The sequence below is a fragment of the Rhinolophus sinicus genome, chromosome 16 (assembly GCF_057876585.1).
Source record: "Rhinolophus sinicus isolate RSI-liver-muscle chromosome 16, RSI-T2T, whole genome shotgun sequence".
Taxonomy (NCBI): Eukaryota; Metazoa; Chordata; class Mammalia; order Chiroptera; family Rhinolophidae; genus Rhinolophus; species Rhinolophus sinicus.
In genome coordinates this window covers 18,572,520-18,589,855 of record NC_142516.1, presented here as the reverse complement: position 1 = coordinate 18,589,855, position 17,336 = coordinate 18,572,520, and the positions used below count along the sequence as shown (strand labels likewise).

Here is a 17,336-nt window from a genome sequence, read left to right as displayed (position 1 = left end):
TTACTAGTCTTTTATGCATTAGTCATTTATTTTCCTCTCTTGTGCAATGATTATTCATGTTTTTTGGTACATTCATATTTTTCTTACTTGATTTGTAAGATTTCTTTGTATATATTGGCCATATATTTAAAAAGTACTTTAAATTCATTTTTTAAATTTAAAAAAACCTTAACTTTTTATGGCCATAGAAAAGCTTTTAATTTTTTTGACTTTTTTCAATCATTTAAAAATATGAAATCCATTCTTAGCTCACTTGCAGCACAAAAATAGATAGTAGGCCAGATTTGGCTTGTAGGCATATTTTGCCAACCCTTGCACTAATAGGTTCATTAAATTTGAACCACCTTTGCAATCCTGGAATGAATACTACTTGATTGTAAATATACTGCTGGTTTTAATATGCTAATGTTTAGGATTTTAGTGTTTATATTCATAAGTCAGATTGTTCTAGCAGAGATTTCAATCTCGTTATAGCGCAGAAATTTATTTTATTTGGCCTACATAATATTTTAAAATTTCTTACTGAATAGCCAATATTAAAAATTTGGGAGATATTATATTAAAAATTATATGTTTCTAGCTTTTCCTTAAAAACAGGAATGTGTCAAAACTGGGAGAATGTGAGCCCAGTTTGGTCATAATTTTAATAGATCTTCTCAATGTATATTTTCTATTTCATTAATTTCTACTCTTATTTTTATCTTTGACCTTTGGTCTGTAGTTTTCTGTTGCTAACCTTGTCTGATTGTTGTCTTTGCCTAGGCTTGTACCTAGCACTGAAAAGTCTTTCAGTTTTTTTTCTAGTGCTGAAACAGTTTAAATGACATTGGCATTCTGTGTTTCTTGAAGGTCTTATAGAATTGGCCTCTAAAACTATCTGGGTCTTCTATAATTTTGTCAGGGGGAATTTTGATTTCCTTGTCTATTTTATCTATGGTTAGTGAGCTTTTAAAAATTTCAAACTCTTGTATCAATTTTAGTAATTAATGCTTTCTAGAAAATCATCCATTTTCTCCTCAGATTTTCAAATTTATAAATAAGATTGCAATGGTTTCCTCTTATAATAGAAAGAATTACCTTTGTATTGTGGGTATCTTTCTCTTTCCTAAACCTGTTTACTTATAGTTTTCTTTGTTTTGCCAGAGTTCTGTTTTATTTATTTATTTATTTATTTATTTATTTATTTATTTATTTAAAGAACAAGGCTTTGGTTTTATTGTTGAAGCCTATTGTAAAACAAAATAAATTTAAACGTTAACTATATTATTTCCTTTTTTTAAAAAAAAAACAACACTTTTATTTATTTAAGTGTGTTTTTCCAGGACCCATTAACTCCAAGTCAAGTAGTTGTTTCAATCTAATAGTGGAGGGTGCAGCTCACAGTGGCCCATGTGGGGATCGAAACGGCAACCTTGTTGTTAAGAGCACGGCGCTCTAACCAACTGCACTAACTGGCCGCCCCTGTATTATTTCCTTTTAAGATTTTCATCTTAATTAGCTTTTTCCTCCTCTGTTTGAAATGAATCTTTAAAAACTTTTGAAAATCTTTCTTATATTCTAAATAAAATCGTTTTTCTCCTTGAACTTTCTATTCTAGTCCAGTGATCTGTTTGTCTTCTTTCTGGTACTACATTATTATAATATTATTTACAGTTGGTAGTCCTCGTCCCCTTTATTATTATTTTTCAATAATTATTTGGCTATTGGGCCAGATGATATCTAAAGGAACTACGATTCTTTAATAGCTAGGTGAAAATGCATCCAAATAAATCCATTTAGTCCCTTCCCTCCAAACCCAGGTAGTCCTTATTCTTCTAGATACAGTCAGTCATAAAAAATGCCTACAATCGATCTTTGTATCTGAATGTGGTATATGTATGTAGTGTATTTAAGTGGGTTTTTTTGTGTGTGTCTGTGTGGTGTGTGTTTATGTGCTTGTATCTAGGATGCATGTATAGTGTGTGGGGTTTGTATATATATATGATGTATGTAATATGTTTATGTGTGTGTATGTACTAGTATATGGTATATTTGTGTATGTGGAGCGTTAGTGTTTATACATGGGAAGTGTTATGGTATGTATGTGTGTGTAGTGTGTGCGGTGTGTGTGAGGTGTAAGAGAGCAACTGAGGCCAATGGCCAGGGGATGCTGGAGTGCTCAGGGCATGTCAGAAAGCTGGGCTTGGTCCTCAAACTCCCCTGCCTTCTTGGGGAAAGCAGGGCCATAACCACAACACCTTCTGGATGTCCCCTGTGGACAGTAGAATGGATTAGTAGGACCAGTCTCTCCTATAATGGTACTGCCCAGGCTCCCACTCACTCTGTCCTCCTTCACTTGAGAAAAGAGTGACCTGCTCCTTTAAGAGAAGGAAGTTTCCAGTGCTCTACTAAGTCAGGGGCCTTATGGTTGGTGGTAAAGGTGGTGGAAGTGGTGCCACTACAGGAGTCGGATCAGGATCAGAGTGGCATTGGGGTCTCCCAACTAAATATGTTAGCTGCTGAATAGGGCAGGAGCTGGGAGGGAACTTACAAGGCAGTGGCACTTTTGTCCTGAGTGGGGTGAAGTGGGACTTTTTGTCCTGAGTGAGCTGAAGTGTGGTCCTCAGTCTTTTTACCCCAGACCACATCCAGATAGCTCAACTCTGCCCAGCTCTCCTGCTGGGCCCCACCCTCGTGAGGGTGCATTTGGCAGGTTGCTCTCAGCTTCCTGAGTCCAAGGTGATTTTCCTTAGTATGGGAAATTTTCTCTAGTATCCCCTAGAGAGCAGAGCAAGGCCTCTGGCAGAGCTGTGAAGGGGCCACTATCCTCTTGGGCACATCACTCTCCCCTTCCCTGTGGACCTCCTAATTCCTCCTGGGAGAGAACATCCCTCTCAGGGGGCATCCTCAGGCCGTGCCTACCCATGCTCCCATCTTGCTCCTGCAGGTCTTACAGCACCCCCAGCCTCAGTGTCCTGTCTGTACCCTGTGGCTGGAGGCTGAGATGACCCATTTTCCCTGGATAGATGGAATGGCAGGGCCAGGATACCTCCCTCGCCAGAAAGGATGCCTGGACTCAAACTTCCCCGGCTAGGAAGATGATCAGGCACACTCAAGTCCAGGATGCAGGTAAGTCCATCTGCCGCCAGGTTGGGGCCAGGGAGGTAAGCTTGTTCCCTGCTAAGGGCAGTGCTCATGGTGTGGGGGCTGGGGGAAAACAGAGCAGGGCCTCCCAAAGTGTCAGGATTCAAACAATCCACCTACCTTTTATGTGACTCATTTGCACTTGACCAGTAGTTTGCTGACTTCAGGGCACCTTCTCTAGTTTCAGCTCCCTGCTGGTGGCCCGCTGGCCCTGTGGGATCTAGTTTTCTTACCTGCCTCAAGAAGGCAGGTCTGCTACTTCCACTTGCTGTTGGCAATGGGGCAGGTCTGGACGCCAAGGAGGAACAGAAGGAGGATAGCCTTTGGGACAGACAGGCCTGTGTTCAGATTTCAGCTCTCCCAACCTTAGCTAAGTTACCTACTCTGCCTGCCTGAGGTTCAGATTTATCCCTGGTAAATTGGGGCTAATGCTTTCTAGGGTTACTGTGAATATTTAATGAGATGATGTGTGTAAATTTCCCAGCTCAGCCCCTTTCACTTGGTACTCAATACATATAACTTTTCTCCCCACTGTCTCTAGTGCATCCCCCAACTCTGTCTTGAGTGGATCACTGAGTCACAAATATCCATTTGGCAACTTCAGACATTTCCCATTTTTAGACTTACATAAGACCAGCAACTTTCCCTCCCACAGCGGCACCAGTCAGAGATTTGCAGAGCAGATGTCTTGGTGTGAATCTGCTCCCAGGAGGCGTCCCATGAAGGTTTGCCGACAAAGCAGCTCAGGGGCTGACCTTCCTTCCACTCCTCCTCGCACCAGACTCTGGAGACTGAAAGCATCTGCCTCCTCTGCATAGTGTACTTTTCAGTCCCCTCATATGCTGGGGGCCTGTCCTGCCCCATGGCACCAGGCTGCAAATGGGGGTCTGTGAGGCTGGCTGGAGCACACTGCTGTGGTCTGGACTTATGCCAGCTTCTCTCATCCAAGAGGGGGCCCACGAGGGAGATAGAGAGGGCAGGGTTTGGGAAGGGGCTGCAGCCTGGTGGGTGGGTGCGTCCGTGTGGAGAACACTTTTCCAAAGCCCCTGGGCCAGGAGGGTGCTCCTTTGCTTTTGCTCCGGTCCGGTGATTACAGGTCTGAGCTTCAAAGCATGTTACAAACCGGGCTAATTGCTAGCCTGGGAGAACTGGAGGAGCAGGCCAAGCGCGCCTGAATGGGCAGCCCAGGGACTGCGGGCCTGTCGTTGGGATGGCACTTCCAGCCTGGAGCGGTCCTGGAGCCAGGAGACCTGGTGTGGCCGCCGGGTCCTGCGCGCTCTTGGGGAGGACTGCGGTCCTAGCCGCGGTGGCTGCCCTCGCAGTTGGGGCGCCAGCGCCATTCCGCCTCTGGCCGGCGTCTGCTCTGTCAGGTGGAAACCTTCCCATTCAAACCAGCGCGGGCCAATCAGGGCCCGGCGCGCCCGCCTGTTCAAACGCGCGATTCAGCCGGGCCTCCGGCTCCCGCCTGGGAGACCGGTGCGGGGCGGGTGAACCTGCTGCCTCGGTTACTGTGGAGCAACACAGACGCTTCGGGTTACAGGCTCACCCTCCCGGCCCGGAGCGGGCGGCCATGGAGCACTCCCTGCACCGCGTCTCCCTCGGGAGCCGGCGTGCCCACCCGGGCTTGTCCTTCTACCTCACCACCTTTGGTAAGTGCCCTCTGCGGCCCGCTGCCAGGACTGCTGCACCCTGCTCTCAGCGCCCAGAAAGGGCGCCCCCATGGTGATAGATGAGGCTGGGAGCAGATGAGCCTTCTGTTTGGGGGCACCTTCTCTGGCCCCTTCCTCCTGTGGTTGCCCAGGTGGGGCTCAGGACACAGGCTCAGACCGTGCAAGCTGCTGGGCACCACCTGCTCCCTGGCCACTGGTGCCAAGTGCAGTTGGTTCTGCCTCACTGGGCTGGAATAATCACGCCCCAGTTAATCTTTCAGACCCGGTTTGTCACCGCTGAGTTTTCCATTAGCAAGCAGCTCAGGGTTAAATCAAGGTCTTGTTGCTATGTCTCAACCTCTCCTCAGTTCTCTTTCCTTTGGTGCAGGGACAGGGCAGGTGCCAGGTTAGCCCAAGTGGCCTTGTTTCCTTGTGGGCTAACCTTGGAAGCAGTGTGACTGCTCCAGTGGACATCTGACCTATAAGAGAGATGGGAGAATTCTCTTCTCCAGGAGTGACCAGGCTCTCAGGAGGGTCACAGGGCTGCTCTGGGGACTTGAAAGGAATGGGCAGTGGGTTCCTGCTCGCAAGCCCCTAGGTAGCAGGACTGAGTTCCCTGAAATAACAGCTGGGTAGCAGCTACCCCAAGGCTCTAGGCAAACCCAGCCTTCCAAGTAGCCATAGTAAAGCTAATAGCCAGGTCCTAGAATACAGCCCTTTACAGTCTCCATTCCTTTTCTCACTGGTTCTGCAAAACCTTGTGGAGAGGGGGTTATGTTTCCTCTGTGAAGACTTGAGATCCAGAGAGACGAAGGCCTCCCAGTGAGCCAGTGACAGGAGTTGGTACCTGAGCTCAAGCCTCTGAGACGACCTGTCTGGCACATTTGTTTTGAACTTGTATACAATTTTCTTTATAAAGGTTGGGGAAGTTACTGCAACATAACTGGACTTTGCCCAGATTTCAAAGACAGAGCACGTGGGGAGTTAGGCCCTTGCTAGGGTCCGGGTCCCTATTCTCAGGCTACCTCTGTTGACACACTTGGCTCTTCACAACCTGCCTTTTCCTCTAGTGGCACAGGAAGTGATGGGAAAGCAGTGGCTTGGCTCCCAGAAGTGGCTGTGGTCTGGCATCCTGGAATTTACTGGTCCAGTTGGTGGAGGATAATAATGAGAGTAATTGACTAGCCACCACTATTGAGATCTTACCGTGTGTCGTGCCTTGTGCCACGTGCTTACCTACATTATCTCATTTAATCCTTCCAACCCTCAGAGGCAATTCCTGTGAACCCCCCCAGGATTTGGGACTGTACTAGACAAAGGAGGTGTCTGGGATGAGTTGGTGGGGCTGGAGGGGTCAGAATGAGTGTCGGGAGCTGGAGACCCTGCTACCTTAGCTGTTTCCTGATTCAAATGTAAAACTGTTTCACTGTTTTCTCCTCTTTATTCTCATGGTGAGATGTATTCATTGTTGAAAACTTAGTGACAAGAAGAAAGTAAGAATCACCTGTAATCTGAAATCTGATTCCCCAGAAAAGACCATTGTTAACATTTTTTGGTTTATATCCTCAGACTTCTCTCTCTGTCTCTCTCTGTCTCTCTCTCTCTCTCTCTCTCTCTCTCTCTCTCTCTCTCTCTCTCTCCTAATTTAAACAAAATTCAGATCATATTGTACGTACAGTTTTGTAACCTGCTTCTTTTCCTTACTGGTACGAGGTGACTATTTCCTTGCACCAGTCCACATTTCTTCTGTTGAATGAATCTCCCTGCCAGATCTGGGAAATTGAGGCGTGTCCAGTGCAGCAGGGAATGGATGCCCTGCCCAGCCATGGCCTCAAGGCTGGGTCGGATGGGTAGCAGGGAAGGTGCCTGCTTGAACCAGTCAGTGCCTGACCTGAGTGTGCAGCGGGCGGCAGGAACCTGGTGGGGTAGAGAGACTCCTGCTCTAACGTCTCCTCCTGCTCTAATGTGTGCAGTCTCCTCTCAGTGTCCCCGAGGACACTGGTGGGCACTGGAAAAGTTCTCGCCTGTTTCCTTCATTAACTGTTTTTTTGACAAATGCCACCCCTCTTCCAGTCTGGTGACTTTTCTTCATACAGGGAGGGATCTTTGCCTGTCTGCTCATGAGTGAAGATTCATATCAGTGGTTACCAGCCTGGCCGATTATCAAAAGCACCTGGGGAGCCTGTTAAAAACAGATTTCTAGGATCTTCTCCCAGAGATCATGTTTTAATAGGTCTGGGGCGGAGCCTGAGAATCTAATTTTAAGAAGCCACGGAAGTATTTCAGCGATTCAGGCAGGTTTGGAAGCTATAGAGTCAGTTTTGGAAGCTATAGATTCAGAGTCAGTTTTGTTAGCCATGGACTTCTCACCAGGAAGGTCTTTGCTAAGTTTTCCTCCATTCCCTGGCCTTTCCCCAGCATGGCAGGTGCCTGGCCTTCAGCATGGGGCTTTGCCCTGGTAGAACCAGATGAAGGTGCTGCCTAGCTGGTAGTTTCCTGAGCACAAACATTTAAAACGTTTTTTTATTTAATTAATATTATTTTTACTTTGTTTCAATTACAGTTGACAATATTATATTAGTTTCAGGTGTACAGTAGAGTGGTTAGACATTTATACAGCTTACGAAGTGATCCCTGATAAGTCTAGTACCCACCTGGCACCACACTTATGTACTGGAATCTTCTTGACTGTATTCCCTATGCTGCAGTTTATTTACATCCTCATGACTGTTTTGTAAGTGCCAATTTGTACTTCTTAATCTGTTCATCTTTTTTACCCAGCCCCGTCTGGCAACCATCAGTTTGTTCTCTGTATCTATGAGTTTGTTCCTGTTTTGATTGTTCATTTATTTTGTGTTTTAGATTCCACATATAAGTGAAATCATATGGTATTTGTCTTTCTCTGTCTGACTCATTTCACTTACCATGATACTTTCTAGGTCCATCTGTGTTTCTGCAAATGGTAAGATTTCATTCTTTTTTATGGCTGAGTAATATTCCATTGTAGATATGTACCACCTCTTCTTTGTCCAATCGTCTATTGATGGACACTTAGCTTGCTTCTGTATCTTGGCTATTGTATATGAAATGTCCTTCTTTGTCTCGTTATAGCTTTTGTTTTAAAGTCTATTTTGTCTGATACAAGTATTGCTGAATACAAACATTTAAAGGGGGGCTAAATTTCCAGGATCTCTGAAACTATAGAGACAAAATTATTTTGACCAGAATCCCTTTCAGGGAGAGTACTACACAGTATGAGTTGTGTTTTATGTGTTATGTGTGTGTGCACACATGAGCACAACCCCTTGCTCCCCAATAAGGGGCATGTTCAAGTAACAGATAGCTGTGGACATTGGATGATACAACCCCACTCTTTTTAGAATTGTTATTCCCAAATGAACCTGCAAGGTGAAAGCCGTGGGGAGCATCTCTGTGTGTAGGCTCTAGAGGAGTGTCTGGGATCTTTGGTTTGCCAGAGGGAAGTCAGGAAGATGAAGGCAGAGTAGACTAAAGAATGACATCCATTTGCTGGGCACTTTCTGTTTTTCTGTGGCAGTACACTGGGATCCTGTCCCACTCTTTTCTGTGCCTCTCATTAGAGGCCACAGAGAGTTTTTAAAAAATCCATTTTGTGTAGTGAGAATGTGGCTTGGGAACAGATGCCAGCCACCTGCTTGGTGTATGGGGCAGTGGGAAGGCAGATCCTGAACTGGATGCCCCTGCCCACTGCCCCTGGCTCACTTGCTGCTGAGTCTGAGACACCCCCTAGGCTTGGCTGGGACACTCATCCAACTGTCTTTCAGGAGCTCATTTACTGGTCAGAGCACTGAGCAATTACTGGCTTTTCTGTACTTTGGAGTCCATCTGCTTGGGAGCGTTCAGAAATTCTCAGTTTCTGGCCTAGTGATAGCCCTTTGTTCACTTTTCTAATTCTGCTGTATATAGTCTTTTTGAAATCCTTTTTATTATGAAATATAACATGTATACAGAAAAGCATCCCCCCAAATAATGTGCAGTTCAGTTATTTATCACAAAGTGTAACTTTCGCTTGGGTCAAAAGTAGAGCATTGCCAGTATTCAGAAGCCTCATATTTGAAGATACATAGCTTTTTTTTTTTCTTTTTATCATTCAGTTCAAAATATTTTCCAGTTTTTTAGTCATTTCTTCTTGTATCCATGGGATATTTAGACGTATATTTCTTAATTTCCAAATATTGGGCATTTCCAGGTACTAGTTTTATTCTTTATCTTACGTTTTGCTCAGAATACATGCTCTGCATCCTGTTGGTCCTTTGATGGCTCAGCACACAGTTTTTATAAATGTTCTGTGTGTACTTGGAAAGATCTGCAGTGGTTGGGTGTAGTGTTCTTTGTATGTATCAGGTTTAGGTCAAGTTTGCTAATTATGCTGTTCAGAAGCACCCCACTTCTGAGTCTATATTCTTGCTGATTTTCCCCCCCCATTTGTTCTGTTATCCAGAGAGGTATGTTAAAATTCTTATTATGATTGTAAATTTGTCTATTTCTCATTATAATTCTGTCAGTTCTTTATATATTTTGAAGCAATATTAAAAGCACACAAATTTAGAATTATTACTTTTTTGGTGAATTGAGACTTTTATTATAATGAAGTCTTCTTTTATTATTATGAAGTCTTTTTTTATTGTTATGAAGTCTTCTATTTTATTTTAGTGGAGATTAATTCTACGTATACTGACGTTAACATAGCTACGTAGCCTTCTTTCGGTTAATAATTGCCTGGCATAACTTTTTCCAACCTATTTCTTTCAATCTTTCTGTTTCTTTCCGTTTTCAGTGTGCTGTGCCTATTACAATTGGTAGGCACAGAGTTGTTCTTTTTGTTTTTAATTCAGGCCTAGGATGATATCTTCCTTCACAAAGATCTTTATTGGCTTCTGCTAGGTGCTTGAGGTCACTAGCAAGCTGGGATAATATTAATTAAATGTTAGAGATTGAGATTGTTTGAAGTTGAGCTACAGTCCCCGAGGAACTGTGTCTGATCACGGTTCACTCTGTTTTTAAGGATCAACCCTTTAGGGTTCTACCCCAAAAGGTAGGGGCTCAGAAGGACCCCACTTCTGGGTAGCCCTAATCTCCATCTCCTGTTCCTCTAGCCCTGAGAGGCAGAGAGAAACTGCTCAGCCTCTCAGCCTTTCAGTCATCTCTCTGGAACTTGAAAACACCCCCAGGAGAAAATTAGCCCAGGAAAACATTAAACTTAATTCCGCAGACCTGCATTCCCCCAGATCCTGCTTTATAATTCCTCTCTATCTTGTTACATCTCCAAGAAGCTGCTTTTAAATATTTTGTCTAGCATTGCTAGATTTCCTCAGTGAGTCTGTCATTCCAGAAATAAAAGTTCCCTACATATGTTTCCTAATTCTTCTGAGTTTTTTTCTTCCTTCCCTCCCTCCCTCATTCAGTGGGGGTGCCTTCTCTTTGCCAGGTGCTACACTGGGAACTAAAACTTAGTTTTGAGAGCTGAAACTTTGCAACCGCCCTCTGAGAACTGTGTTGTTATTATTCTTTCCATGGTGCTGATGAAGAAACTGAAGATGTGGTGATAAAGGATCGTCAGTGGGAGAACCAGGATCCAAAGCAAGTCTGACTGAGTCCCCAAGCCACTCTTTGCTCAGAGTTCTATGCTTCCTCTCTTGTGTTTCCAATAGTAATCTTGTCCTTCTGGAAAACTTTATTTGACAGTGAAAAAAATAACATAGATATAAAACATATTGAAAATACATTATTGATTCCATTGTGTGTGTGTGTGTGTGTGTGTCTTAAAGCTACACACAAGCGCTTAACAGACCTTCATCATTATAAAATAACCTATTTAACTATGGAGAAAAAGTCTATGATATGAAATAGATAAGGATGCTGAGTAACTTAAAATATGGGGGAAAACTCATAATTTGGAGTTAAAATTATATGACTTTATATATGACTTAAAAATCATTACAATAAAATCTGAAGGAAATCATGAAAGGCAGAGTAATAGGAATTTTTATATATTATAGTATTGTACACAAATGTATGTAAAAGAAAACTGCTCTGCAGGTGAAGCATTTTCATGAATGTGCTGGGCTGCCCTTGGGTTAATGAGGGACAATTCCAGATTTTGCAGTTTAGCAGTAAATAGTATGGTTTGCATCTATCAAAAGTCTGTTAAAAAAAAAAAAGAGTCTGTATTAAGAAACCCGAGGTTCTCAAAAACAGGAGGTCTTCTGTTTCCTTAGTCATAAAACTGATTTATCTTAAAATTGCATTTTCTTAACAATTTTAAAATTGCTTCAGAATTGATCAGTTTGATGTCATCCAACTGTGGAGGCAGTATGGCTTTGTATTAGTTACATATTGCTTCATAACAAATTATCCCAAGCTCTGTTGGCTTAAGAAAACACACATTTATCATCTCACTGTTTCTGTGAGCCAGGAATTTGAGAATGACTTAGCTGGGCAGTTTTTGCTCAGGGGCTCTCACAGGGGTTCAGTCAGGATGTTAGCTGCGGTACAGATCTCTGGCTAGAACAATCTATTCCTGGAAGGAAAAGCAGCTTGGGAAACCACAGTAATATCAGGTTTCACAGGAAGGAGAGAGTCAAATGAAAGGGGTTGAATTGTCCCATCATAATTTTTATCCTGCCACGGCAGCCCCCTCCCTGCTCCCTTTTGCTCTTCAGCTCTCTTTCTGCCAGTAGGCGTCATCAAAAGCCAGGGCTGCTTCTCTGCACGCACCTCAAGATTTTCCTTCTTCAAAACAACAGACACTTGAAATTCTCTAGGGCTATAACCCAACAGCCATGTGGCTCCCAGTTCCCCAGCACCCTGCAGCCTACCTACCATTTCTGCCTTTGAGGGCGGAGAGTGAAATCGACAAGCATGCATAACCCTCTCTGAGCCCTAATCAGGCTGCTGTGTTGGTGAGGCGGCTGGGGACCACAGAGGGGGTGGGTGCCTGGCAGCTGGCTAGGCTCCTTCCTTCCCTTCTGCACATGCTGCTTGAAGGACAGCTCGTCCCCACAAATGGAGGGAAAAATCTGTGTTAGTGGCTGGCTGGCTAGACCCCAAACTCCTTTGTACATGTGTCCTGATGTTATCCCCCTTCCTGTGGCTTTCAACACATGACAGTTCTTAAACGGGGATTACTTTTGGGTTTTGAGATGAATTGGGTTTTGAGATGACTTTTGCTTTATGCTAGTCAGGCAAGCCCCCTCGTAGATATATTCTCTGCATACCCCGGGTTGGCAAAGGCTCCCTCTAGGATACATCTTGCTGCCTCCTGAGTTCAGTAATGTGTGTAGCCCCCACCTTCTTGCTTCTTTTTCTGAGGATGTCTCTTCCTTACTGTGTCCTAAGAGGCAGAGTTCATCTTCCTACGGTCCTCTAGTGAGGAAGGCCTGCCAGGTTGAATTTTTTCAGGTGGCTTCTGTACCCTTTTCTCCTCAGTGCCTAGTGAGTCTGCACTCCTCAAGTCCTGTGCCCAGCAGAAATTGGGTTCGTTGTCTTCTTTGCGCTTCCGGAAGCTCACTCTCATCCAGTATTTTTCCTGCCATCTGGGGCCCCATCTGTTTTCCCTTTGCCTCCGGGCTCTGGCTCCCTGGTGCACTCCTGCAGTCTCTGGCCACCCATTACCATCACCCTTTGCAGACAGAGTTGGTGCCCAGTTGCAGTCCCCAAGTGTGCATTGGGGATGTGCCCCCCACCCCCGGGCCCCTGAATACCCTGATGAGGGTGACTTCAGGCCCTTTAGCCTGAACATTCCTGGGTTCTCTCACAGGACACACCCTCAGCCTGGGGAGAAACAGGGGATATTGACAGGGCCAGAAATTTGGGGGGCTTGTGACGAGCTAGATTAGCTGGTACCTAGACCAGCTGAAGGCCCCAGGGATTCAGCTGACTTCCCTTCCGGCGGTTTCTTTCTCTCTACTTGGGGACATATTTTGGAGCCTGCCCTCTCTTTGGCTACCTCTTGGCTTCTCAAGCAAAGCTGTGGTTCCTTGTCCTGTGCCTGATGGCGCTCTCTGCTCCTGAACCGTGGGGCTGCATGGGCAGATGCAATGGTGCACACTAGAAGGCCGTGAGTGTTCTAGAAGACGGGCTTGGTGCACAGGAGACAGTGCTGGACTTGAGGCCGAGCTCTGGTCTTCAGTTCTGGTTCAGCCTATGCTAGTCATTCTGGGCCCCAGGCAAGTCACCTTCCATCACTGGGCATGACTGTTTCAGCCACCAAATGAGGAGGTAGGGCAAGATGGCTTCAGGGGCCTCAGACATCTGCTGGAATGGGCTAAGTGGGGGGGACGGGACAGGCATGGTCGTGGTGGGTATGCTGCTTGGAGGCCGGGAACCTGGGGCCGGGAACCTGGTCTGCTGGGTCCGGTTCCTCTGCTGTAACAGTGTATAGGGCACCCTGGCCCTCCCTAAGGACATGTGCTTGGCAGGGCTGGAGGGGAACTGCATGGAGCTGTGCAGACTAACCTGACTTCTGAGCCAGTCTTCACTTCCACCCTTCGCCTTGCCTGTGTCCCTGTCCTGGCCCCTGGGTTGTGAGCTCCCGGAGGGCAGGCACCAGGCTGTTCAGATCTCGCCTTCCTCACTCAGGGGCCCAGCAGATGTTTGTCAAACGGAATTAGGGACATTTGTGTTGGGAGGTTTCTCCATCCTGATTTCTGGGAAAGGGCCATTGGTAGGTGATAAGTGATGTGTAGCACCGTGGTTCCCACGGCTTTGGAAACCACATGTGTTCCAAGTGGGGCTGGCTTTCTGGTTGATGTGCGGGGTTGCTGCACTGGTAAGTTTCAGAAGAAATGTTTCATGTTAAGCATAGACGTCTTTGTGTTGATGAGATCCAATCATGGCTGCTTGGCCCTGTTTGTCTGTTTCTGTCGTCCCTCTCCTATCTCACACTGGATCAAGCACAGTTTTTGTAGGAGGTTCTCAGCTCTAGGGAGCCCCAAAGTGGTAATTGCTCGGGCCTTGAGCTAATAATACCATGGATTTTCCTGGTATCTTTCATCCAAGGACCTCCTCACCCTCCAGCGTTATCTGATTCCCACACAGCTCAGAGAGTGCGATAACCCCTATTATTAGCTCCACCTCACAGCCTTGGACATTGTGGCTGTGAAAGGGGAGATCAGTCAGATGTGGAACCAGAACAGGTCTCCTGGGCTTCTGAAGTCAGTGTCCTGGGCAGGAGAGCAGCAGGGATTTCTGATGGGTGGAGAACTGGACCAGGGTTTGCTGGAGCCTGGAATGCCTGGGCTTGTAGATTAAACACCTGGAAGTGCGAGGAGCAAGTGCTTGCCAGGTCACATGGTTGGTGGACTGCTGCGAAGCTTCCCTCCTTTCTGTTCTCCAAATCCTGCCTAGCCTTCCTCCAACCAGCAACAAAGCACAAGTCCCAGTTCCATGGGACATGTCCAGAGGTGAACAATTGGGATGATGAGGCGTGTCATACTGTGCCATGAGGGGCAGTGGGAAGGGCTGTAGACTTTGGTCTAGAGGAGAGATCCCAGACTGCAGAATGAGGTCCACTCAACAAAAGTTACTGAGAGGCCACTTTTGACTCAATAAAGATGGAGCGTTGAACAATCAGAGCTATCTCAAAAATGAAAGGGTTCCCACTTCAGGGAGTGAGTTCCCCATCGTTGGAGGTGTTCAAGAAGCAGCAGATGACTGCTCGACATGGTTGTCATGGACGGAGCAGATGCAAGGGCTTTCCAATTGATGTGCAGGGTCGCTGCAGGCTGGGAGGCCCTGCCCTGTCCTCCTTGCCTCCTCAGTGTGTGTGTTTAAGTTCAAGTTCAAGATCAAGTTCAGTGGCTTCTTGAGGTTCCAGGAAGAGTCTGTTGGATTGACAAGATTTTTCAACATCTCATTGAGGAAGAGGAGTCCTCTCTCTCCTCTGTCCTTGCTGGAGGTCCACTGGGTTTCTGTGAGGATGAGCTGATGTTTTGTTTTAGGTTGCCTTGCAAAGTAATGAGCTCCTCATCCCCAGAGGAGTGTAAGCCTAGGCTGGAGCACCACTGCTGGCGGTATAGCAGAAGGGACTTCTGATGTGTTGAGGAGGCAGAACTAGATGGCTTCTGAGCTCCCTTCCAACCCAGAGACCGAATGAACCTTTGAATCCCTTCACATGAACAAAAGAGCATTCCTGTGACTGTTACTCCACGTTTCATCCAGCAAGGGGTCGAGGTGCAGTTGTTTCTGTGGTTGTTTCCTCAGGTCAGCTGAAGCTGTCGATTGATGCCCAGGACCGGGTTCTGCTGCTGCACAGTGAGTATGGCTGTGTGCCAGGCCCAGCAGGGGCAGGGGGGGCCACTCAGCCTCCCACCTGGCGGTGGAGGGGATGTTACATGGGCCAAGGCTTCTTTTCTCATCTTGGTATAGTGTCCTGCCACGTGTCCATTGAGAAAAAAAAGAGTGTATTCACTTGGGACTCTTACTAGGGACCTTTCCCTGGTCCTGTTCTTGATGCGATGGAGTCCACCTATCCATTTATCCATTTGTTCACCCTCCCATTCAGCACACAAATAGTTATTGAGCCTTTGTTATGGTTCCTGCTGCCTGAACTCTTCAATTCAGCCTAGAAGGCCTATCTCTCTAGGCTCCTTGGCTATTGCTGCTAAAGGCACCCTTCACCCCCATTCTGTCCAGTTACGTGCACCTCCCGCCCCTTGCAGGTGTCATGCTTGCTCATGCCTCTGTGCCTTTGCATCCTCTGTTCCTTGTATCTGGAATAGCCTGCCTTCTTTTTGAACTCCTTCTGAAAAATAGCCCTCCCTCCCTCTGATTTGCAAGAACTACGCCTGCCTTCATCATCATTAAGACTCAGGAAGGAAGGCTCCTTCTGCCTCATGTTTTCCCTCCAGGAATCACTCCCTGATCTACCTGCATGTGCTGTTTGTTTCTTCCCCCATGTCCTCACACAGCCCTGACTACATTGTGTTCCCCTGGTTTATCCCGGGTCTTTCTCCTCACCAGAATGGGGGTGCACCTCCTGAGAGCCAGGGAGACCCCCGGGCTCACCAGGACCGGATCCTGCCCTCCGGGCCCACGCCCTCGAGGGGAAGCAGGCACACAGGAACAGTAACTAGGATACCAGGCAGCGTAGACCAGCAGGCGCCTGGGGTCCTCCGGTCCTGGCCTTGGGGGGCCCAAGGTGAAGTTCCCAAGGACCAACAGAACGGGGTTCTTTGCCCGCCAGAGCCCGACTCCAGCTGTGCAAACAGTTTTTGCAGCGCTCATGTTGGCCTCAGTGCTCCATTTGTCCTGCACAGTTTGGTTTGGCTTCAGCCCAGTCTCAGGGCTTCATCCCGTCCAGCCTGTTCCCCTCTCTCCTTTGGCTCCCCAGGCCTTATGCCTCAGACTACAGAGCTCCGTCCAAGCCAAACCCCAGGGCTCTATCAAACTGGACATGAAAGAAAATAGAGAAGAGGCTCAGCTTCTGTCAGGTCTGCTGTCTGATTTCTGCAGCTCTCAGGCAAATGGGCCACGCTTGCTTTCATGGCCAGACCTGCAGCCCACCGCCACCGATCCCTTGCCTTTGTTTATTATTCTTTTCTTTAACAAACTTTGGTTGAGCAGTGACATATTTACCAGGCTCCGTACTAACCACGTTACACACAGTACCTCATTTGATCAGCACAACCACCCTGTGAAGTGGGTATTATTTTCATAAACTCACTTACAAAAATGGCAGATTCAGTCTCAGGGAGGTGAGGCGCTTGCCCTGGCTCACCTGGCCAGTCAGTGGCTGGGATTCATGCTGTGTCTGTCTGCCTCTGGGCCCCAGCTTTGCCTGCTGTGCTCTACTGCCTGTCAGCTGCAGCACAGGTCACTGTGCAGGGCACGTTCTCCGGCCTGGCCCCTCCATTCCCGGGAGGAAGTCTTGTGTGGAGGAAAGAACACTGGCCTGGGAGACAAGAGACGTGGATATAAACCTAGCTCTGTCATCCCCTTGCTTTGTGACTTTGGATAAGTTTCTTCCTGTCTTTGCCCCAGTCCCGCCCCCCCCCCCCCATCATAGCCCCATCTTCCCCATTAGATGAGGGGTTGGACTCAATAAATGTTATGTTTCCTTCCAGCTGTAAGATTCGGGGGATTGAACACACCTTCTAATGCCTCAGTGAGGGTGCTGCTGGGAGATGGTGGGAGTGGAGTAGACCAGAGCGCGTTACTATCCAATGGTGGTTATGCAGATTAAGGGCCTGGTAATAATCTTTCCCACCCACCCACCCCAACATTTTAATTCTCTGTTTAGTCATTGAAGGCAAAGGCCTGATGAGCAAAGAGCCTGGCATCTGTGACTCCTATGTGAAGGTACGAGATGAGCTGGAGGTGGGGGTGGGTATGGGTGGGGTGGGGGGTGGTGAGGGGCCATGTCACCGAACCCCTTCTTGGTGCCACCCACTATGGGGCCCTGTCCTGGCATCTGACTCCAGTGGCCTGGGGCTCCTCATGCTTTCCCAGCATCTGACTGTGGATGCCACCCTGTCCTCTGCAGAAGCTGGTGTGAAGGATACCTGGGAAGCCTTCACTTTGGAG

The 17,336-nt window shown here is 47.0% G+C and overlaps 1 protein-coding gene across 3 annotated transcripts in view; it reads left to right on the top strand.

The window, feature by feature from the left end:
• Positions 1–3,005: 3,005 nt before the first annotated feature.
• Positions 3,006–17,336, top strand: part of RGS3 (regulator of G protein signaling 3) — a 112,151-nt gene continuing 97,820 nt past the window's right edge. The window contains exons 1-3 of one of the 3 annotated variants that reach the window (XM_074330858.2): positions 3,006–3,108; positions 15,015–15,065; positions 17,053–17,111. In XM_074330858.2, coding sequence (XP_074186959.2) covers positions 3,006–3,108; positions 15,015–15,065; positions 17,053–17,111 — 213 coding nt within the window. Of the gene's footprint in view, positions 3,109–3,756; positions 4,773–15,014; positions 15,066–17,052; positions 17,112–17,336 lie in introns of those variants that run through there. The other 2 variants (XM_074330860.2, XM_074330857.2) reach the window with 2 other exon arrangements.